The 24,737-nt window shown below is 37.9% G+C and overlaps 1 protein-coding gene across 1 annotated transcript in view; it reads right to left on the bottom strand.

Annotated features, from left to right (window-relative positions):
- Nucleotides 1–512: 512 nt before the first annotated feature.
- Nucleotides 513–24,737, bottom strand: part of LOC127834387 (uncharacterized) — a 31,456-nt gene continuing 7,231 nt past the window's right edge. Inside the window, exons 2-3 of the mRNA XM_052360203.1 lie at nt 4,059–13,428; nt 513–1,823 (exon numbers count right to left, since the gene is read on the bottom strand). Of these exons, the coding sequence (XP_052216163.1) occupies nt 4,448–13,363 (8,916 nt within the window). The 5' untranslated portion in view covers nt 13,364–13,428 and the 3' untranslated portion in view covers nt 513–1,823; nt 4,059–4,447. The remainder of the gene's footprint in view (nt 1,824–4,058; nt 13,429–24,737) is intronic.

Raw genomic sequence — 24,737 nt, 5'->3', positions numbered from 1 at the left:
GAAATAAATATACTCGACATCACTAATTTGGAAAATAAATTGATTCAATTTAGAAGGATGGAAGAATCCATTAGGCATAAATGGGTGAATGGTGAATAAGAGTTAGCTCAATTTCTATGTTAAAAAATATCAGGAAAGATCGTTCGCAACTTGCACCAGATGTTTTGAAATAAAAGTCACAGGAATTAAGAAGTAAAATAAATAAATAAAAATTATTGCAAAATAATATGGAAATTGGGTAAAGGCTGTCCTTTTTAAAAACCTTTCACTTCCCTGGTTTGCCATAGTGATATAAGATTATTGCATTGGGTCACGTTTAATGGAATCTTTTCATGTTAAATTGACAATTTTTTTTTTTCAAATTTGCAAATTTTCGTTGTAGTTATGATATTTGCAAGCTAACAGTAATACTGAACATTTACCAAACTCTAAATATTTACGCAAACATAATGATAAATCCCGAATGTTGTTTACATTTCGTGACGTCATTTGACGTTTGCAACATCATTTCAGCAAAATAACAAAATGCGTCAATAAACGAAAACTAAGCCAATGAAAACGCTTAAAAATGTTGTATTACACATGTGTAATATAAAAAAATATGTAATTGTTATATTACATGGGAAACAGGGTATGTGATAAGAAAGTATACATTTTGTTAAAACATATGAACTCTAACAAAAAAATGTTCCGCATATTGTTTCATAAATTAATAATCACCAATCAAAAATTATTAATCATTTGTAATGCTTTTCATCACTAGTTGAACAAATACATATAACTGGTAAATATAAAAGCCTTAGAGATGTAGAGGTATTGTGCTTTGATTTCATTTCATAGTTTGTGGGTTTCAAATCCCAGGTCGTGCAAAATCTTTCATTCCACTTTGTTTCTTGCTGTTATAAATATTTAAGACTATTGAAAATATAAGATTTTTGTTTTTATATACATTTTTACAATATTTCTTCATATTATAAAATCTGTTAACAAGTCCAATTAACAGAAGATTAATTAAATGATGATGTTGTAGTATCAATACACCATACCTTAACCCTTTGCATGCTGGGAAATGTGTCGTCTGCAAAAATGTCGTCTGCTGAATTTCTAAAATTAGCATTTCTTCGATTTTTTTTCAAAGAATACTATCCGAATAGCAAACAGTTTGGATCCTGATGAGACGTCACGTTCTGTGGCGTCTCATCTCGATACTAACTGTTTGCAAAGGCCTTTAAAATTCGGTTCCCGCACTGAAAGGGTTAATAAATAATGCAAAACACATAACGAGATAAAAACAACAACAAAAAACATGGATTTAACCTGCCAACATACCCTATTAGAGCTCGATTGGTGAATATACTTAGTGAATATACTGACAGGACCTGGTATAAGATTCATAAAAACTTTTAATAAATGATCATAGTATAAAACTTCAACTACCTTTATTAAAGTAGTTTTTTTTAATAAAATAATTTAAAACTCAATAAGTGCTGGTATTCATTTCTAAGAAAAAATCACACAAGAGTAAAAAATATAAAACCAGAATGATTAAATAAAATAAAAAGTTTCAGAACTATGATACACAAGAGATGGCCTGGCTTCTAGTTGGTCTGTCACAAGGACATGTGATCAGTCAGTATGGCCTGTGATGGGTCAGTATGGCCTGTGATGGGTCAGTATGGCCTGTGGTACGGTGAGATGTTGTGAGCCGTTTGCTGCTGCTGGGAGAAATGTGGCCCTGTCACGCTGTGCGGGTTCAGACTTGGGTTGGCCTGATGATTGGACGTGGAGGGCAGGAGTGGAGACTCACTGAGGCTCATCGGCACCTGCAGGGGTGGGATGGATAAACATGCAGGGCATAAGACAGATGCATTTTAACCCTTTCCCACTCAGAAGCAAAGTGAAATGGCTATATGCAAACAGCATAAAACCAGAACAGCCTGCGAGTGACTCGCAGTCTGTTCAGGTTTTATGCTGTTTGCCGCTTATCAGTATCTAAGGGTTGGAAATGAAGACTTTAAAACTTGAATTTGTTAAGAAAGGTCTTAAACTAAATTAGAGTTTCTAAGGGACAACAAATGTGTACAAATACGTATCTACATGTAAGTGGTAAAGGGTTAAATAAACAACCATCAAATGACAGAATAAGCAGTGAAAAAAAAAAATCTAATAACTGATGACATAAAAGTGGTAACTCTCCATTTGTTATACATTATCTACTGTAATTACTTAAGTATAAGGCCAATTGCATGACTTTAAGACAGGGTTCCCTACTTTTGCATCAATGTGACCGCATTTTGCCTTGACCTTATAATATGACAGGGTCAAATATATCTTAACATTTACAGACAACTTTTGTTTTCAGCAAAACCAGATATACTTCCAAATTATGTTTTCCAACTTTTGCAGTGCACAATTTAAATTAACCAAACCCATCAATAAACAGGCAGAAACAGCCCTGAACCGGTTTCAAATTGTATGTCTTTGATTTGTGCTAAGAGTGGGGAATTTTCTATGGAGCTATAAACTGCTGACACAGGAAATTTACTCTTAACAACACGAGGACAGAGTTGGCAGTTATGATTATCATGGACCTGTCTTGCATTAGAACACATCTTATGACAATATGACAGGATGTTGGGTTAAGTAACTACTGAGTGAAAGCAATTAGATAAACAATGGGTGATTTAACAGCTGGGAACATATGTTTTAACAGTTTGTTCACAAATAATGTAATTACATGTACATGCAGTAACAGAAATCACAACTAAGCATCAATTTTGGTTTCAACATCTTGCAAGACATCTGCGTGTTTAAAACAAAATAATCAGAAAGTTGGTTCATTTATAAAGTATTTGTAAAACTAGTTTTACCATCTTTGTCAAGAACTTTTATTTTATTTTTCATTACTAAATTTATTAACTCCATAAATGAAAATAAATGCGAACAAAAATTGAAATTAAACAGTGAGTTCTCATTCATTATAGTTTAAGGATGGAGATGTAGCTCAAAGAATCTTACAGACAAATATTGTCAATGGACTAAATAACGGTTTTAGTTACTCTCAATTTTATGATATAACATTCATTCAATGTGAAAATTGAGATCAACATTTAATTTAACTTATAGAAAATTGCGTACCCAATCTTTTTTTCGTAGTACCCAATTTTTTTCTGTAGTACCCAATTTTGTTTTGCACCAAATGTTTTTTCATACCCAAATTTTTGTTATGGCATAACTATTTCATACCAATTTTTTTTTATTTCGTACCCCAAATTTCTTTTGGCATAATTTGTTCGTACCCAAAATTTTGTTTTAACATAACTTGTTCATTAATTCACCAATTTACTTCAAATTAATACTGAACATTTCTTATGACAACACGGTCTATCTCGACCATCCATGTCCATATTACCCACCCTGGGGCCCTACCAACATGGGCCTTGCCCACCCAAAATTGCCTTTTAATATAAAATCTACACTGCGTAGGGATATGCGGCGGCCTCTGCCACGCCACTTCTAGTTTAGAGTTTAGATTGTGGTTTTTATCACAATTAGTGCGTAAATATGAATAGAACAAATATCTATGTAATATAAAAGATCAGGACTATAATTTGTATTATGTTTTTAATGTTTTATTCCTGAAATCTCAATAGAAAAGATTCTTTAAATAATTTTCAAGTAAATTCTATTTCACAGTTACAGGTGGTGTTGATATACAAACATGTATAATACTTATTGCATTGTCTGCTGAAATCACATTGAACAATCATCATCTAATATTTTTAAGTAAAGCATAACACACATTACCGGTATTTAACCTATTCATGCCTAGCGTCTAGAAAAAAAGCCTTTGCAAACAGCATAGACCCAGATGAGACGCTGCATGATGCGGCGTCTCATCAGGGTCCGTGCTGTTTGCTTAAAGGAATATCTGTAAGAAATATTCTAAATATAGTAATAAATATACTAGACATCCCTAATTTTGGAAATAAATTGATCCAATTTAGAAGGATGGGAGAGTCCACTTGGCATAAATGGGTTAAACATTTTGCACTCACCACATTGTGTGCAGGGAAGGCTGGATGTACATGAACCGCTGGTGACTGTGGGAACCTGGGTGTGGCTGGTGACCGGTCCGGGAATGGCCCCGGACCACCTGTCCTAGGTGTGGCTGGTGACCGGTCCTGGAACTGCCCCGCACCACCTGTCCTAGTAAGCTCAACCCAAAAGTCCAGGCTGCCGTGCGCTGGGGCAAGGACGGGGTAGTCTGCTGGCCTCTGGGGTGGGGACATCCAGTCAGGGGGTCCAGACGACTGAGGGGGTTTCAGGGCTGAGGACTCTGGAATCTGGAACTGGGAGTACGGTGATCTGCTGACTTGGGAGTTGGGTGGGATGGTATTTAGTGATGACTGATGAGCAGGTAATAAATTTGCAAAATTCGGAGCGTTCATCGCAGCAGGCAGCAGATATGAATTGATTTGGTCAAACTTGGGAGAATAGAAGTTGGGGGTGTTTGATACGGTCCATACTGTCTTCTATTGCTGTCAGATCCGCCAGGAATGGGATATGGTGGGGGTGCTAGGCCATAGCCAGGGTTACTCGAAGCTGCGGCCATGACCCCTGGTTGACCCTGACTTTTGGTTGTTGACATATTCTGCATATTGAGACTATTAAGAACTGGATTTCTCACCACAAATGACTGGGGCTTCTGCTGATGCGCCGATGGCGGGGTTATTGGCTGTGGTACAAGAAACGAAGACAAACCCCCTGTGACCTGTTCAGGCAGTCTCTGCCCTGCTTGGTTGTACCCGGGTGTCCCTATGTTGCCATATAACAATGGACTCCTTATCAGACCAGTGGGCACGGAAGTATTGAAGGCCGGTGGTCCAGGCCCAAGGTAGGGCGTTAGTTGTTGCACACTGGGTGGGGGTGCTAGGTTGGTTTGCTGAGCAGCCTGTATGCGGCCCTCCTCATGAATGTCCTTGAGAATGGAGAGCAGGTTGTTCATGATGCCGTCCTGGTCCTGCTGTCGAGGGGACAAGGATGGGGGCACTGTGGGTTGCCTTGGAGATGAACTGTGAAGTGACACCTGTGACAATCTTGGAGAGTCCGAGTGAGCCGAGCTGGGCAATTCTCTGTTAGAGCCACTATAAGTAGACGGTGGGAGCAGACTTGCAGATCCTGTGTGAACAGAGACTGGAAAATGTCTGTGGGAGAAACTGTTAACAGACATAGGGGGTCGATTTGCAGATGAACTGAGGTTAGCCACTGGGTACTGTCTGGGGTGGGAACTATGAGCGCTGACAGGTAGCTGTCTAGAAGACCCACTCTGGACGCTGACAGCTGTTGTGCTCTGTCTCAGAACATCAGCCAGGCTGGATTTCCTGTTAAGTCCGTACTGAGGGCCACTGGGTACATGGGGAGAGCTGTAAGGATGGCATTGCTCCACACGCTCTTTTTTGATGTTGATAAGAGGATTGATGTTCACTATCTGATCAGGTGGCAGGATCTTGCCAGGCTTGGACTGAGATTGGTTCCCTGGGGCCTGAGACATTCTTGGAGCAGAAACCTGGGCCGGGAACCGTGCTCTCAATGGCGCTGTGTTCTGAACTGGGAACCCATAAGCCGATTGTGCAATATTTTGATGGTGCTGAGCTCTGGAGTTTGCTAAGTCATGTTTTTCCTTCTTTATGTTAATTATAGGGTTGATCTTGATGTTATCACCTCTGGAAGGTTGAGCTGCAGCTGTTTTACTTGAACTGACTGTGGAGGTTACAGTGCGAGTGTTGGCACGTCTGTTAGACGATTGTGTGGCGGTTTTATTCTGAGCACTTTGATATTCTGGATCATGCTTTTCTCGTTTTATATTGATAAGAGGATTTATTTTTACATGTTGGTCCTTAGAAATGACAGCGCTGATCTCAGAGTGGGCACTAGGGACAGTTGATGACACAAGGGTTGCAGAAGGAGTGTAAGGTTGAGTAGACACTGACGGCTTAGCACTCTCATACCCTGCATCAAATTTCTCCTTCTTGATCTTGATAAGCGGGTTGATTTTGACAGGGTCCTCTGGTGCAAACATTCTCTTGCTTGTTGTCCCGCTGACAGCTGGCAATGCAGAGTTGAACGTAGAAACAGTGACAGTTTGGTTTCTGGAATCTCCTTCAGACTTTGAAACAGCACTCGAGTTGCTTGGTTTGGTGGGTTGGTACGCTGGTATGCGTGATCTTAAAGAGGGGGATACGCCTGGTACTAAATTTGGTGGGAATGGTGGAATGAACGAGGTAGGCAAATACTGGACAAGTAAGGTGGGATACAGTGGCATAGCCGTGGTCGGGCCTTTGGATACTGGAAACAAGGGCAAACTTGGGATTGTGGGTGGGAACTTGGTAGCTAATGGGTTGAGATCAGAAGAGGTAACAGTTTTGCTGCTGACTGAAGTTTGCCCAGGAATAAGAGCTGTAGCCTGAGTTGTTTTGATGGCTGGGCTGCTGTAGGTCAAGGTCACAGGCGTGCACTGCTTGCCCTTACCGCCCGAACCAAACAACATTTCATATATGCTCTTCCTTGCCTCTGCCATGATGTCACTCTCTGTGACCTTATTGGGTGTAGAAGTCACAGGGGCAGCACTTGTGGTCATTGGGGTGGGTGGCAGAATCAAGCCAGGAACCTGCATAGGACTGGGATACCGAGCAACAAACCTGGGTAACCCATGTGCAGTCTGATTCTGCTCATATGCCTGGTCAAATTTCTCCTTCTTAATGTTAATCAAAGGGTTGATATGCACGATCTGATCTGGAGGAAGGATCTTGCCACTGCTTTTTGATGCTTTTTGAGTGGCAGGGACTGAGCTGGGTTTTAAACTTGGTGGTCTAGGTCCAGGTCTGCTCTGGTTTGCTCCATACCCAGCATCATACTTCTCTTTCTTAATGTTAATAAGGGGGTTTATCTTCACATGCTGATCTGGGCCTAGCAGTGGTTTTGATTGGTTTTCAGCAGGTGTGATTTTATTCAAGCTGCTTTCTTGTTGACCGCTGACTGGAAAAGGTTTGCTTCCTGAAGGATTTTGCACCGATGTAGCAATGGTGGATGTATGAATTAGAGAATTCTTGGCACTGCTCTGAAGACTTGTTTCATAGCCCTGGTCATATTTTTCTTTCTTGATGTTCACAAGAGGGTTTATCCTTACCCCACTGTCCTTTGTTGGTGCCGGCTTTCGTGCTGGAATAATTTCTGTCATGGCCCCACTAGACTGGGGATCAGTGACTGACGAGCCACTAGCTGGCGCAGTTCCTTGACTCGCTGTAGTAGGCTTTTCTGAATGAACACCATAACTACCAATGGATGGAGCTACGCGGCCAACAGAACTACTTTGCACATAACTATCATCATTTTTTTCCTTCTTGATATTCATCAATGGATTGATGGTAATCATTTGGCTGTTACTGACTGACTGGTTCACAGAAACGTGCTTTTTGATGAAATCTGAACTAGTCTGCAAAACCTGAGCAGAATGTCCCTGAGATGGTTGTGTTTCTGTTCTAGTTGCCAGGGCAACTGGTCTTATCAGAGCTGGCATAGGTGGGAGGGTTGGGGTGACCAACATGGACGAAATACTGGCAGTCAACAGACTTGGTGGGGGCGGCTTTTCTGAAGCACTTTCCAATAGGCTTTCTCCCAAGCTGTTCAGCAAGCCTGAAAACTGCTGTAAAATTGATTGTGGTATCATGGACGAAGTGATTACTGAGATATCCTGTGGTGAGGCAGAGGTATTCATTAAATTCAGGTTTGCTACAAGGCCAGTTTGCAACATTGGCTTAGTGAGCACTGAAGTTGTCAAAGTTGCATCAAGAATCCCGGAGTTCTGTACTGATGGCGGTATATTGGCAACTGCAGGTTTTGTTGTTGTGACATTTCTGTCTTTTGAAATATTTATACCACTATCCACTGACTTGTTTTCCACTTTGTTGATAGAGACAGGCGACACTGCAGCTGTTTGAATAGATTTTAATGAAGTTTTGTCTGAAAGTCTTTTCTTTGCAGCTTGTCTTGCAGATTGCTTCTTCACGGTGCCTTCTGATTTGGCCTCCAGAAATCCTACAGTACTACCCGCAACATTATCCTCACGGTAGCTTGTGTCTAAAACATCCTTTAGCTTAGCCTGTCTTGTTTTCCTGCCTCTGTTGTTCTTTATCATAGGCTGGTCACTACTTAACTGAGATATACACTCTGCAGCTTCAGATCTTTCCATCACATTTACTTCAGTTTCTCTCTCAAGTCTGTCAATCACACGCACCGCAGTTCCTGCTTCGGATCCCAACATCTCTGCATGTTTATCATTTCCTGTCTTTGCAGCTGCTTGTGTGGTATGTGGTTTGGCCTCCAGTAATCCTCCAGTACTACCCTCAACAATATCCTCACAGTAGCTTGTGGCTAAAACATCCTTTAGCTTAGCCTGTCTTGTTTGCCTGCCTCTGTTCTTCTTTATCATAGGCTGGTCACTACTTAACTGAGATATACGCTCTGCAGCTTCAGATCTTTCCATCACATTTACTTCAGTTTCTCTCTCAAGTCTGTCAATCCCACTCACTGCAGTTCCTGCTTCAGATCTCACCATCTCTGTATGTTTATCATTTCCTGTCTTTGCAGCTGCTTGTGTGGTACGTGGTTTGGCCTCCAGTAATCCTCCAGTACTACCCACAACAATATCCTCATGGTAGCTTGTGTCCAAAACATCCTTTAGCTTAGCCTGTCTTGTTTGCCTGCCTGTGTTCTTCTTTATCATAGGCTGGTCACTACTTAACTGAGATAAACGCTCTGCAGCTTCAGATCTTTCCATCACATTAACTTCAGTTTCTCTCTCAAGTCTGTCAATCACACTCACTGCAGTTCCTGCTTCGGATCTCACCATCTCTACATGTTTATCATTTCCTGTCTTTGCAGCTGCTTGTGTGGTATCACTTAACTTTGACTGTACCACTGGCTCAACAGAATGACCACTGTGATTTCTTTTTCGCCCTTTCCGTTTCTTGACCTCTACAGGAGCTCCATCTTTTAATGTATCAACTTCGTCTAACCCACCATCAATTTTGAGCAACTTAACATAGCAACACTTTATCCTGTCATCGAAATAGGCCAATGAACACTCATCAAGATTGCACAGTTTCTTTCGTATCCTCTCGCTGTGTGCACTCAATGCTTCTACTGCAAGTTTCTTCTTCATCTCTATACACCAAGGCTCATAATTAAAATTCCTCATCTTACTCTTAGTCTTGGGAGAGATGGTCTGGATTCTGCTTCTGGGTGACAGAATTCCATGTTGACCTGTGTTGTCATGGAGGTGGGTAGTGTTGACAGTCAAAGGCTCTAACATTGCAATATCCGTGTCAACTGATGGCTCAGGTGGTTTGTTAACACTTGCTTGAATATTTTCGGGAGAATGCTTCCTCTTTCTTGATTTGCGAATTTGTTTTTTAGGTGTAGTAAGTAAAGTTCCATCTGTCTTTTCTATTTCAAACCTTTCACTGCATTTCATGATTTCATTATTTTCAAGCATGTTTTTTGCAATCAAACTTTTACCAGGTATTGTTTTGTCCTCGTTCTCTCCTTCATTTATTAACATACCAAACACTCTCTCTTCCTCAAAATCTTTGTCAACATTTTCAATTTCTGTGTTTTCACAGTCTTTTTCTGTATTTTTAACTGGCTCAAAATCATTGAATTCAAACAAGCCATTTAAGTCATCTACCTCATTATCTGGCTGCCCAGTTTCTTTCTCCAACACGGGTATCATCAGGTCTACCACATCCATCATCCTCTCCTCAAAGTATGGATCAATTGCAGGCACAGTATCCTCATCATCAGCAGCAGTAAAATTATGAACATCAGCTTCTAACAAAGACTTCTCAAGATTGTTATTGTCACCAATTTGGGCATGTAATTCCGAGATGCTTTCAACAATGTCACTTTTATCTGCTGTCAAACTTCTTTGGCTCTGCACAGATTTATCAGACGTTTCTAATACATCTATGTCTTTTGCGCACTCTTTAGCTTGACAAGTAGTTTTATTAATTGTATTTTTCAAACGTAGATAAGGTACCTTTATTATGTCTTCATCAGAGTAATACAACATCACATCCTCATTATAATTCTTCTCCTTCCTTTGCCTTGAACTTTTTCTTTGAGTGAAATCTTTATCAACCACCTTCACTTTCTTCTTTGTCTCCTTTTTATTTTTCTTATCGGATGAAGGTTCATTACTTTGTTTTTTGCGTCTTCTATTTTTTCCACTGTTATCTGTCAGAGAGCTGCTCTGTTGATTTCCCACACTGTTGTCAGATTGGGCTTTTGTGACTTCTTCAGTTACAGCACATTCTATTGCTTGTGCTATTACCCTCTCTGTCTCAACGGGTGACTTGGCAATTTCTACCTGATCAACCTTTACTGCTGAAGTTTGTTTCGCAGAACCTTGATAATGTACTGAAGGAGCTGAAGTTTGTTTCGCAGAACCTTGATACTGTACTGAAGGAGGCATCCTATCCTCTTCTAGCCTTTTCAGTGCCAACTTCTGTTGGTCTGAATCCTTCTCAATCTGTTGAAGACTGACATTAGGCCCCATCTTAAGTTGCTGCTTGCTCAACAAGGAATTCCTGAACTGCATTGCCCAGATTAAATTTCTCATGACATGTGCTGACATCTCCAGAGGTGGCATGTCATGATCTCTCAACAGTTTTGCAAATTCATCTGACCTACTTACTGCTAGAGCAACCACTAAAATCTCATCTGGCTTTATTACCTTTGCAGATGGTTTCAAAATCTTATAATCGCACACAGCATGCCCATAAATTGCATCCATTATACTCAAAAACACTGGCAACGGCAGACTCTGACAGTCCACAAAACAGAAATAGCTGAGATTGCACAAACTGTAGTATTCCTCCACGTTACCATTTCCAGGCCGTTGTCTCAAGGATTGACACAACTGCCGGTCTGACAACTTCCTGTCATACCCCAGGGTAAGTAATCTCATCTCGTCAAGGCCAGAGTCCAAGAACATTGCCTTCTCAATAAAGTTGCGATCATCTCTGTTTTTTTTAGAGGTACTGTTACGGAAAATAGTATCCGAGATCTTCATCATTTCTTCATGTCGGTGTGAAACATTTGGGACAATTGCTTGATTTTGATTGCTTTTAGGGACCGAAATTGATTTAACAAGATCAACTTGAGTTTTAGGTGTTTTTTTTTCTTGCACATTTGATGCCCTAATTAATTCAGGTTTAGGTTGGATTACAGTAACATTTTTGGAAGAATTTATACGGGCAAATACAATTAAATCATTTTCCCCCACATCTGGGGCAGCATTTAAGTCTTTGGAATTCACACTTTTATGGAACGCCAGTGCCTCTTCTGTAAGAAACGTTGAGCTGCAAGAAACACATTCAAACTGGGTAGACACCAGATCTGTCTTTGAGTGTTTCCAGAATGAATGAATATTGAGCAAATGCTGCTTAAGGGAGTTTTTGTGATCAAAGTACATATGGCACACGGGACAAATCAACATATGACGTTGAAAGTTTGGCAAAGTAAAATGTCCACTTTCCTTACAATGTTTTTCGAGTCCACTTTTAGTGAGAAACTTGACATCACATTTGGCACAGCTGTATTGCACACAATGCTGGTTGAGCACATGTTTCCAGGCCTGTGTATCGTCTGTTTCACAGACATTGGACAGGGAGAGACCACAGAAGAAGCACTGCTGATCTGATAGATGGTACATGGCCTCATGCATCTTGACCTCAGAGAAGTTTTGCAAAGGTTGGTAACAGTGAGTGCAAAAAAAATCAGTCCCAACAACTTTTTCTCGCTTTGAAGCGACATGTTTTTCAAGGACATGTTTCCATATGGCTATGTCTGAGTATTCCAGAGTTGAATATGAGCACAGATAACATTGACCATTCTGCATATTTGCTTCATTCTGCGTAGTTGCCTTAATAACACTTTTACTTGTCAAATTGTTCACACTATTACAAACAGAGCTTGTACTTTGAATCACAGAAGTGAATGGATGTACTGGTTTCAATGTTTGCACTCCGTTATGACAATCTTTGATTGCCATTGTTTGGACATTCTTGGATTGATCAGTATTTCTCACTCCAGGTGAAGCCTCTGTTTTACCGAGCAGGACATTGAATGCAGGCAGCTGAGCCCCATTGCTTGCACTGAGCACCACATCGGCTACTACGGAATTCTGACCCATAAACGGATCACTCTGCATTACTTTTTTCAAAGTGAACGCTTGTCGAATAGCTGCACTTTCATTACATTCCCTCTCAACTACATTTGAAGGTTTAACCTCAAAAAGTGTTTTTGAACTATGTATTGAATTTGGCACAATATTGTAGTCATGGGGAATTTCCAAAGTCTTAAGAACACTGAGAGGTTCTTTTGATATTGTTTCAGGGACATTCTTGGCTGGGTTTGCCTGAAATTTCAGAGTGAAAGCTTGTTTTATGAGATCTGCTTCACTCACGACAGCAGCCAAGGGGCTTGCGTTCTTCTGACTTGAAAGCGTTCCCTTGCTTGGGCCATTATTTATGTTTCCGGCAGTGTTTTTTGTCCCCATCCTGACTGAGACATTCGTTGGGCTTTCTGTGCTATTGGTATTTGATCGCAAATTCATTGCTAAAGCGTAAGGGAGATGTTCAGCCGCTGGATGCAAATGCATAGATTCAAAAGTATCTGTTTCTATATTCTGCATTATAGATTCACTGGAATTCAAAGAATCCTTCCTGGATGAACTTAAACTTGACGTTGAAGCCGATGTATCAGAATTCTTTGCAACTGATGATGAACTGTTGACAATGAAGGCAATGGAAGATGAAGAATAATGCTTGTTAAGGACTGAGGAGGACTGCGTGCTGCTCTGCAGGACAGCATGTGAAGATTTCACCCTGGCTGGAGACCAAACCCCCGTGGGACTGTGGGCATGTGAAGAATTCAACCCAGTACTTGACCAAACCCCTGTGGAACTGCTTGCACTTATGGAAGATGACTCGTTGCTTAGCGATAGCTGAATGTCTGGTTCCTTTCCCTGCAATCTAGAGGAAGTTGGTGGACTGGTTGCATCCGGCTGAAAAGGGGCTACTGCCATTACGGGGATGGGGATGCCATGGTGAATCTGCGACCCCACTGGTAGATTCACACTGGTAGGTGGACCTCCAAAGGGAACTCTGCCTGGTTGTAGTGGCAGCACCACTGGGTTGGGTGAGGGTGAGGCTGGACTTGGGGTTAAAGTGGCGGGCGGTAACAGCCCCATGAAGGCTGGCAAGCCAGCCCCAGACCGGTTCTGTCCAGGATATGACATGCTGTGTCTGCAGTGCAGTTCACACTGTCAGTCAGCTGGTTGTTACATCTTTCACCCTGGATGTCCTGAAAATAGACAGTAATACTAAAATAGTTTAGGACTTCACAACTAGTTTTGAAATCCTTACTGGATCAAAATGCATTTTCATGGACCGTATGCATGAAAAAAAACCTACACACACAATTTCCACGTAACACAACTTTCAAAAAAAAATTAATGAGTGGAAATCATTATTTTATTCTGAATAACAGTGACCTCGGCCAGCTCCAAATGCAATCCTGTGCTTGGTCTACGTTAACCAATTTATGCCTAGTGGACTCTCCCATCCTTCTAAATTGGATCAATTTATTTCCAAAATAAGGGATGTCTAGTATATTTATTTCTATATTAAGAATATTTCTTACAGAAATTCCTTAAAGCAAACAGCGCGGACCCTTATGAGATGCCGCATCATGCAGCGTCTCATCTGGGTCTATGCTGTTTGCCAAGGCCTTTTTTCTAGATGCTAGGCATAAATGGGTTAAAGTAACCAACATATGCAATTTGAATGCAATACTGCCATTCATATAGAAATTATTAAGCAGAAACCACTTCACTTGTTTTTAGTAACAGTGAGCTTGACATTAATATAACCTGCCCTAAATTCAGTCTACTAGGTCTATATTTAAGCTTACTATTTATAAAGTTTCATCAATATCAGTGGGTTTTTTCACCACTTTCAGATCGGGGCCAGGTCCATTTGGATGGGGAAAAAACACAGCAACCAAAATTGATAAAGAAGTGTTGTTGTTTATTTGCTAACAAATGCATCAAAAATGAGAATTAAAGTGTTTTTAATATTAAATTTAACAAGCAAATTCATTGAATTGATATCCCCCGCCAATATGCTTCTGGACACAAAAGTGTTATATTTGACACTCAAAAAAGCTTTTTTTTCAGATACAAAGGGCCATAACTCCTTTATTATCCAATAGTGTACAATGCCATTTGGAGTGATCATCTTCTTATCCATATATATATATACTCATACCAAGTTTCAATGAAATCCGCTTAAGCACTTCCAAGATATGGCACTTCCAAGATATGGCTTCGGACACAAAAAAGCATTTTTGCAAGATACAAAGGGCCATAACTCTGTTATTAACAGTTGGTGTACAATGCCATTAGGCGTGCATCATCCTCTTATCCATATATATACTCATACTAAGTTTTATTGAAATCCGCCAAAGCACTTCCATGATATGGCTCCGGACACAAAAGTGCCGCACGGACGGAAGGACAACGCCAAAACAATATCTCTCCGCCTATGGCGGGGGATAATAAAGCGTAACTTGAACAGTTAGATGGGAGAATAACTAAATGTTGCTCTTAATTTTTTTTTAAACCTTCAATTGAGAATGTTAAGGTCCCATTTCAGAAAAATAAATACTTTTTTCCATTGGGAATAGGCTGGATACTGGCGGGGATTTTGAACAAACAAGAGATGTGTTCGTCAGAAACACAATGCCCCCTACTGCGCCACTTTGATTTATTTTCTATTTTTTTATCATTTGGCAGGTACAGATAATTTTTACAAAGGAAGTAATAATTTTTAAAGGGATATAATAAAAAATATTACTTCTATGGTAAAAATGATCTGTACCTGTCAAATGATAAATAGAAATGATCTCCCTTTAAAGCTTGTTACCTTGGATTTATTTTTTGACCTTTGACCTTGAAGGATGACCTTTACCTTGACCTTTCACCACTAAAAATGCGCAGCTCCATGAGATACACAAGCATGCCAAATATCAAGTTGCTATCTACAATATTGAACAAGAGATGTGTTTGTCAGAAACACAATGCCTCCTACTGCTCCAATTTGAAGCCATATATTAGACCTTTGACCTTGAGGGATGACCTTGACCTTTCACCACTAAAATGTGCAGCTGCATGAGATACACATGCATGCCATATATCAAGTTGCTATCTTCAATATTGCAAAAGTTATGACCAAGGTAAAGTTTTGGGACAGAATGACAGAATGACAGACAGACAGGCCAAAAACAATATACCGCCGATCATTCGATCCGGGAGCATAAAAAGCTATGGCCAATGTTAAAGTTTTCGGATGAACGGACGGACAGACAGTTCAAATGCTCTATGCCACCTTACTCCAGCGATTTTTTTCCTTCTTTGTAAAGTACCGGAAAACGGCACTTTCCCAATCTGGAAATAATTACATATTTCCCAAATGAAGGTTGTTTTTTTTTAATGAACTTTAATTAATTTACTTATGCAGCTGTATGGCTAGGACCTTAGTTAATATAATATTAATAACTTGACATCAGTTATTCTCAATTTTAAGGGATTTGTTAGAAAAAAATCAAATACACTAATTTCCCAATTTCAAGATTTCACGACACCATTTTCCCGATTTCAAGGTTTTCAGGACACAGTTTTTCCCAATTTTGAGGTTTTCACGACTCAATTTTTCCCAATTGGACCGGTACGGATACTTTTCCCAATATGACAAAAAAAATCGCTGTTACTGGGGGCATAAAAAACACACTGAAGATTGGTTAATTCAAACTACCCCTGTAAAGTTACAGAATGGAAACAACTAATTAGAGAATAGCCAACATTAGTTTGGCAAATTATGGTCAAGTCTTTTATAATGTGTTGGGCTTAATAATAATAATCACTTCTATAAAGGATTATTTGTGTATTTAATTTCTCCCAAAAGATGATAATTTGAACAAGGCTGTGTATCTTTTTTTATAAATAACACATTTTGCCAACGTGACTTCACAATGTTCAGAAAACACAGTCCTTCCTAAAATTATAATTTATTTTAGGCAAGTACATGTAATCATGCAACCTTTGGTGGCCTGGACTGATCATTTACGGCTCAAAAAAGAAAAATGATAAAAAAAAGACAAAGAAAGATTTTTAACAATATTTTTATATATTTATATAATAAACATGTACTATTTAATATCAATATTCATAACTTCCACTAACAAATAACGAAACGTAATTCCTTTAATAAAATAATAACATCATAGGAGCTTCACTGTATTTATTCCATTGAAAGTAAGTTAATAATTTAATAATATATAATTTTTACATGTGTTTCTGTGTTTGTTTATATTGTTGATGTAAAAAAAATGTCACGATGTTCGGGAACTGTCACAATAAACTTTGTTTATATGCCCTCTGTTTATGCCCTATGTTTCTGCCCTCTGTATATGCCCTCTGTTTCTGCCCTGCATGCTTAACAATAATCTCCTATTTTGTGCTGTACAAAAATAGGAGTTGCATCCCCTGATTTTCTAAACAAATTATTTTAGCCGTGCTCTGTGAAAAGTATTTATTTATTTACATGTATATGCCTAACGTGTCGTTCCAGATTAGCCTGTGCTAATCAGGTATAACACTTTTTGATTTTATGATATTTTTTGTTTCAAGAAAGTCTCTTCTTAGCAAAAATCCAGTTTAGGCGGAAAGTGTCACAATATATTAAATAACATATGCAGGGATTCAGGGTTTAATTGTTGGCTAAGAAATTTAAATTTATTGGCCTGCAATAAAAGACTTCCAACAGAGAGGGTAGTTTAGTGTTTTTTTTGTCCCCATTCGTTTTCAGTACAGTAGAATTGCAATGACTCGAGCTGGCGATATCTCCAAAACTGGCGATTACTCGAGCATTAAAGAAAGTCCCTAGCATTTTCCTTTAATGTCTATATAAAAATACCCGCGATAACTCTGACAAACATGCGATTTTCGATAACTCGAGGTCGTGTGCCGGTTCCTGAAAGGCATTTCACTACTTATTAACTGGCAATTATTCGAAGACGCTTTCTCGTCTGGTCGGTGCTGAAAATATTCGAGTTGTGAAAACAGCGCAATCAAGCAGACAAAAGACGCTCGATTAGGTGTGAAGTTAGTTGCCATTTGAGAAACACTGCAAATTGTCATCCTTTGAGAAGCAGATCAAAGCTACACAGTTTTAATGATAATTTAATGATTACCAGCAATCGATAATTATCGCGAAAACGTCTTCCGCCATCAGTTCCGGGAAGCTCATGGGTTGCGACAATCTTCAATCCTTGACTTTGCGCAACACAAGTCTGACTAATGTTAATAAAATGCAAAGTGTGTAGTGATAATGTTGTTTTTAGTGTGTGTTTTTTTTCATGCGCATGTTTGTACCTTGTGTGCTTTTTAAAAAATAATTATGCTACATGTACAGTGAATATTGATGAGATATTTTTGATTATATATATCAGGGGTGTGATTGAGGCAAAGTCAGAGGGGAGGAAAATTCTGTTGACTGATTTTGACTACGCGAATGGCGCGCATAACGCAATGACAAACATAAAAACAGCCATTAAAATAAACAACTTTTTGAACTTCATAACAACATTTCTTTATGAAAACCTGTTAAACTCCACATTTAACATACTGAGGATGCAAAGTAAACAGTTAAGTAAGTATTTATTGTGATCAATAGCAGCAGTTTTTCAATGTATTGAATTACAGTTAATAGACTAAATATAAACAAATACACTTGAGTGTTCTTCTGGTGTTAATGATGTATTAACTGAGATAAATTAATATATTTAATTTGTTTACCTTTCAATATCTTGCATTTCACATCTTCACTCAGTTCAAAGCTATTTCAGTTAACTGAACAGCGTGACAAACATAATAAAGCAGAATATGCATATGAGTCTGATTATACACAGACCCACAGACATATAAAAATCAAATCATGTTTGTTTATTTCCATGTTCGAACGATACTCTTCTAAATTGTTTTACTTCGCGAGTAGACTTAACTCCAATTTGCAAACACTGGTTTCCGTGACACAAATTCAGTGGGCACATTTCTTCACAAAATATGTGTTGCTTGTATCTTAAACGTAGTCTTTTTTTTTGACAAACACATTTCATTATTCCTATCAGACTAGGTAATGTCAGTCGTTTATTCGATTGCTATTTGTTATTTCAATAATCTTAATTTTCTCTTCACAACGGCGCCATTTGCAAACAAATCACAGAGCGCATTTTAAGAACACAATTTTAATTGGAAGATTGAGAAACGACAGCCAATTATATGGCTCGTTTTAAAAATGCTTAGGCATAATCTACCAGTGTAACAGGGGTCTAGCTAGGCTCAAAATTTAGGGAGAAGTCACTTCTCCCTAAAGCCAAAATAGGGAGAATTGGTAACATATTTGGGAGAAATGGTACATTTGCGTCATAGATCTTAGTTTTACATATATTTTGCAGCAACTTAGTGGTTTCTGTTCAGCTTTCAATCAACTCTTCACTTGTTTTTATACAATAAGACATGTTCAGTGTATAAAAAACCAACATTTTCCTTATTTCTCATTGATTGTTGATTATGATTGTACTTTTAATTACTTTTTTTCCTTAACAGGTGTATCAAATAAACTTCAATTGTAACAAGCCAGTAATGTTCAGAATCTTTTTACTTCCTTGTTAATTTTAAGCAATTCAACATTAAATCAAATTATATTGTGTTTCAAATATTTGTTTTAAATTAAAAATTCATTATAATCTCATTTTACAAATCTGACCTGTAAATGAGCCCCAAATTTATTGCCAGTGCTAGGTTACATCTTCCCATTTGATCATTCCTTAGTATTGTTTTAATGGGCCATTTAACATTGCTGAATCATACCGGTAGTTATTGGTAGCCAGCAGAAGGCAATTAATCAAGGCATCATCTATTAACAATTTCAAGAAGTGTAATAGCTCCAGACTGTTCCTTTGAATGTTCAACTTTGCATGACCTGTACATGGGGCACTAATGGCTAAGAATCCTCCTCTGTCCAATTCTCCACATCAAATTGATTTTAATCGGTCAATGTGTGGCACAAAGTAAATCATTAAAAGGAAGAGAAGTCACTTCGCCTTCAAGAAATTAATGTGCAAAGTGAAGATTAATTTGGCGAAGAAATCGCCCATTTCACCCACTCGCGAGACCCCTGGTGTAAAATGCGGAGAGATTTCGCGCACGCGGATATTTCGGGCCGCTTATGAAATACGTCCGCGGAATCGGTGGTAGCCCCTCTCCCCCACATTTATTAAAACGAATTTACGCAAATCTCAGAAGTGACATCCGGGACAACCCGATCCGCGGAAATCCGCGGAAAAATCACACCCCTGATATGTTTTGTGTGTATGTTGAAATAATTAAATGAAATTACGATCATCTTAATTGTTTTGTTTATTATACTGTAACCTTCAGCGATTTTTACAAAGCCTTTTCTTTCTCTAGCACCGTCTTACATGTAAATAAAGCGTTTGCGGTCAGAATTTAGCATTATCAACCGAGACAGTGAAAACAAATAATACTGTGGACTACTCGAAACCTGCGATTACTCGAGCATCGATGTCGGTCCCGTGCTTCCTCGAGTTATCGCAAGTTTACTGTATATGGGTCCGCGGGCGCATGGGAATCAGTTAATAGGAATAAAATCTAATTGATTCAATTTGTAATTCAGTAAAGTAATCGAGTGAATGCGTAACTAGAACAAATTATTTCATTGGATGTGAAGTCATTTCACAGCCAATGGTTAATTTACTTTAATCACACTTTATTTCATTGGTTAGTTGAGATTATAACAACCAATCAGATATCAACTCAATCAAGGAACTTTCCACACCTATCAAAATGGCAGAAAGTGACAGGCCGAAGAAAACAAAATCCATTTGAGTTTTTTTCCTCCGGCAAGTTAAATTAGAAAATATAACGATAATAATAACACCCCAACAGAGTTTTCCCCAAGTCACAACATTGCAGTTTAGCAATGCCGAAAAAAGTCTGCCCCTAAACGTAAATTCCAAACAAATTCGCTTCAACAATTTTCTTGATAACTGTGGAAGGAGGTTCACTAGAGAAATTTGACTTTGAAAGGGCTTTAGATCACTGGATAAGTGTAAAGCAAAGGCGATTCTTTGCCTCTAATTCCAAGCAGATGTAGACATTAAATGCCTGTAACTGTTCAAAGTTATGTAAATACATGTATGTTGACAAAATTGTTTGACAGTTTTAAAAAATGTTCAAGTTTGAATTAGAATGTTACATCCTGTGGACTGGCTGTAAGAAGAAATCAAGCAAGTTTAAGAGTGCAAGTAAAAGGTAATAAGTTTCTGAAAATTTAATTCTGAAACAAATATATTTCTGTTTTTCCAGATTTTTCCCTTTTGTCCCTTCTTTTTTATCCCCCCCGGGGGGTCCCTGTCCCAAACAGTAAAGATTCACGGCAGAACACTGCTAATGGATAAAAGATCTCAATTATGTCATTTAACTCTTATCCATATAAGTTCAACCTTAGTAAATATAATATTGAAAACACTTGTATTCTCAATTTTGAAGCATTTTTTAGCAAAACAACAACAACACTAATTTCCTGATATTAGTAAAACACCGTAAATTTTCCCAATCCATAGGGATCCTGCCCTATTACCAAAATGGTAAAAAAAACACTGTTAAGACCAGTGTGTTTGACAATGTTACATTAGCTGAGGGCCTGCAATAAATAGACTTTGAACAGAGAGGGAAGATGGTTTAGCAGAACTCACCTTACCCTGGCTCAGGCCATAAAGCGGGGTTTACCAGTTGCCAAGTGACTTTATAGCACGTAGGCTGAGTATATCAAAGCACAGCCGTGTTGATTGGAAGAATTTCGCCTGAGAAGTTTGTCTTTGCGTACTAGAAAGAGATAGCGAATAAATAGGTGGTCCAGGGTGTGTCGTAGAAAAAGACGAATCTCAATTTGGAAAGAGAATGTACAGTACAGGCACCGTGTACTAAAACAAAAACGCCTGTCCACGGTGTTCACTTTTTCCCGATGGGTGACATTTCGCGGGGGACGGACAGGCTACTGACAGCAGTGTTCGGCGAACACGCGAAATCGCCGGGATTAATGCACAATATCATTAACGGGAACACCCGTGATCACCGCGATGCTGCGCAGCCACCGTAAACACCTGTCTGCAAGAGTCATTCACGCGTTTTAAATGTAAATGTACAAAAGAAAATCAAATACTACATGGAAATATTACATGTATGTGAACATGTATGCGTACTTAAATTCGGACAGTACGTAAAGTCGGAAACATAAATAAGCATTTAGATGATCAATACTATTAACTCTTACGGTGATCATCAATGCAATTGCCCTTTTTAACAACAAATATCAAGTTTCAAAGAAATTAAGTGAGTTATAAATTATTTATTGTACATGTGTATATCAGAGTTTATTTACAGGTCCTACTGGCCTCTTCACTGGGTCTTTGTAGCCCGACCTGAAATCATTTATTTACTTGTGTCCGACTTTAAGTACTGTCTGAATTTACGTATTGCATCAGTATGTTACAACACTTGTTTCAATAATGAAGTAACTGAAACAGCGTAACGGTAACGATACAGCGTGTTTAAATTATATTTTATTAAGAGGAAATGTCAATGCCAAATATTTTGCGAGATACCCCGGTACTTTAGTTGAAATACACAACAAAACTTTTAATGGAAATTAAATGATCTCAATGTTGTATCTGCTACGAAATTGTTATTTACCAATAAAAACAACAAGCCAATTTTAGCGCGCTTTTTAGGCCAGCATTTTTATTTTATTTGTTTTACGGGAAATTTTTCAAAAAATTTGAGTCGGGGGGGGGGGGGGGGGGGGGGGGATAAATAAAAATAAAATCATGAAAAGTGAGCAGTCTACCAAAAAAATAAAAATAAAACTGTCTAAACTGATTATTTATTTTATTTTTGAAAAATTAAAATTAAGCCAATTTAACCTTATATAAACTTGCATTAACCTTTAAGTGTTTTATATATCTTATTACACTATTGTAGAAGTTTTTATAATAATAGTAAACATATTTTTATATATATTTATATGTAAAAGCACCGTTCGCATGTATTATACTATATTGCTTCAATAGAGACCATTAACCACGCCAGGTGTGTAGTGTATTATAGTGATCGTTAAACTTTTGTTGAGTGTTAATCATATGTACATGTATGTTTATAACAAATATAGCATGCATTTGACTCAAATAAAAAAGAATTGAAAACTTTTAAAATTGTTTAATAGCTTTAAATAACAACCAACTTTGTAACTTTCATCCATGGAAGGAATATGCACACTAAAAAATACTATTTAATATACAACAGACTTGCTTAATATCATGATAATTTGTATCAATCATGAGAAAAAATGAGCCACATAACAGGAAATTGGACATTAGAGCGATTGCGACCATTTTGGCTCCAAAAGAGCAGTCTGATCAGGATCCAAACTGTTCAACATAATTGTCATTCAGTCAGTACTTCTAAAGATGTTAAGCAAACACTTTGGATCCTGATCAGACTGCGCTTGAATTGATCTTGATCCAAACTTTGTGTAGTGAAAGTTCTAGTACATAAATTGTCAATATTTTATTTAAGAAACCGTGAGTTATAGACTTATAAAAATATGTGCTGCATTTCATTTTATATTCAAAGAGAGTTATAGTGTTTATATATGTTAAGTGAACACAAGAGGCATGACTACAATATTTGGTGTGTAACATCGTTATGAGGTTCTCTTTGAAGTTTGTTCAAATCATGCAGAAAATTTGCCCTCCCTAGGGGTTACTGTTTTGCTTATAAATATAAATAATATAATCATTCTCTGAAACTGCAAGGCCCTTTGGTTTGTTGCGTTGCATGCCAACCATATAGTGGTTCTTTGCTAAGTTTCCTCAAAGCATGTCTCTGTGGTCAAAACTGTTTGCGCTTCAGGGGTCAACTGATTTATATAGATTAATGTCTTTGATAATCCCTAACAACACAGACAACGCAAGAGTCAGGGGTTCAATATTTGGTGTGTAACATGTTAGTGTTTTCTTCTTCTAGGTGTGATCAAATCATACATTTGGAGTTAAAAATAATCCGTCCTTGTTTCACATGCGTAATATTTACTTATATAATAAAGAGTTAAACAATATTATTCTCTCAAAACGCATGGGTTAGGTGATAATTATTTTGTATGTGACATTGTATGGCGGTAATCTTGTAGGTTTTGTATCATGTCCATTGGCTTTACATTAGCCCCAACAAAATATTGAGGTTAAAGACACAATATACATGTACCTAGAAACCTAGATTTATTTCATTGAACATTTTCTTAAGTGAATGCCGTATAAAGAATTAAAAAGCACATGTAGCAAGGATTTAAATTGTTCTAGTAGAATTACTCTGCTGACTGTATATAACTTACTCACAAGATTAATTATATACAGAACACAACTTTTGAACTATGTAATTGTATATATTAAAATAGTATTTTATTTTAAAAATTTCGTAAAAGACTCACAGTATTGTCAAAATAAAATGGTGTTAACTTTTGCACATACTATTTTGTTCCTCTCTTATTCACAGTTTAAGTTCAAATGAAAATTTCTCTGGAATGTGTTGTCTGTATTATTTTAAGGAGAAACAGCAATAACATGTTTTGGATATATAATAAACAGAGAGAGCTACATTATATAAATGTGAAGATAATAATAACCCTTGGAACAAATACATAGAGCCGATTGAGCACCAGGGCCCTTGCTACACTTTGGGGCCGGGGCCCTTAGAGGGGGGAATTTCACATCGTTTTTGGCGAAAAGGGGAATTTTACAAGATCTTTTCACCAATCATTCAACACTTAATATTGCTCTATTTTAATGTAATTTACATAAATATACATTTAATCAAAGGTTTATAGCAAGATACCTGCTGGCAACATAGGTATAAAAGTAAAAAAAAAAAGTTTTTTTTTTGTTTTGGAGGGGGCAATTTTAGGTGAAATAGGGGAAAAAAGTATACTAATTTAAGGTGGAAATGGGGCTGAATTTCGGCTCCAAAAACGACCAAACGAGGGCCCTGAGCACATTTATCAACAGAGCCTGAGGTGTGATATATTTACTAGTATTTGCATTCCTTGCAGTACAAATCTTGAAGTATGAAAACATTATTTACAGTTGATAGAATATCATAATTTCGGCTAAATAATAACTCATTTTTGAAAAATAATGTCGAGAAAAATAAATAAAACTTTCTTGTGACTTTGATGGACATACGAACATTGGGACCTAATGTTATTTTCTTCAGAAGCTGTGTTGCATACTTTTTTTCTAAATAAAGAATATATGGGCGGGTGGCGAATGGGATTATTGATGCAAGTACCTGTGGTTCAGTCCTCATGTTCATTATAAAGAAACGTAAAGTAGTACTTCTTGGAAATTTTCGGGATGTTGATTTTTATCTATAAAAATATTACAGGATATGTATTTTAATAAATACGCATATTTATTAA

Source organism: Dreissena polymorpha, chromosome 6, assembly GCF_020536995.1.
Source record: "Dreissena polymorpha isolate Duluth1 chromosome 6, UMN_Dpol_1.0, whole genome shotgun sequence".
Classification (NCBI taxonomy): Eukaryota; Metazoa; Mollusca; class Bivalvia; order Myida; family Dreissenidae; genus Dreissena; species Dreissena polymorpha.
The sequence above is the reverse complement of the archived record's forward strand: the minus strand, read 5'-3'. Positions and strand labels throughout refer to the sequence as shown.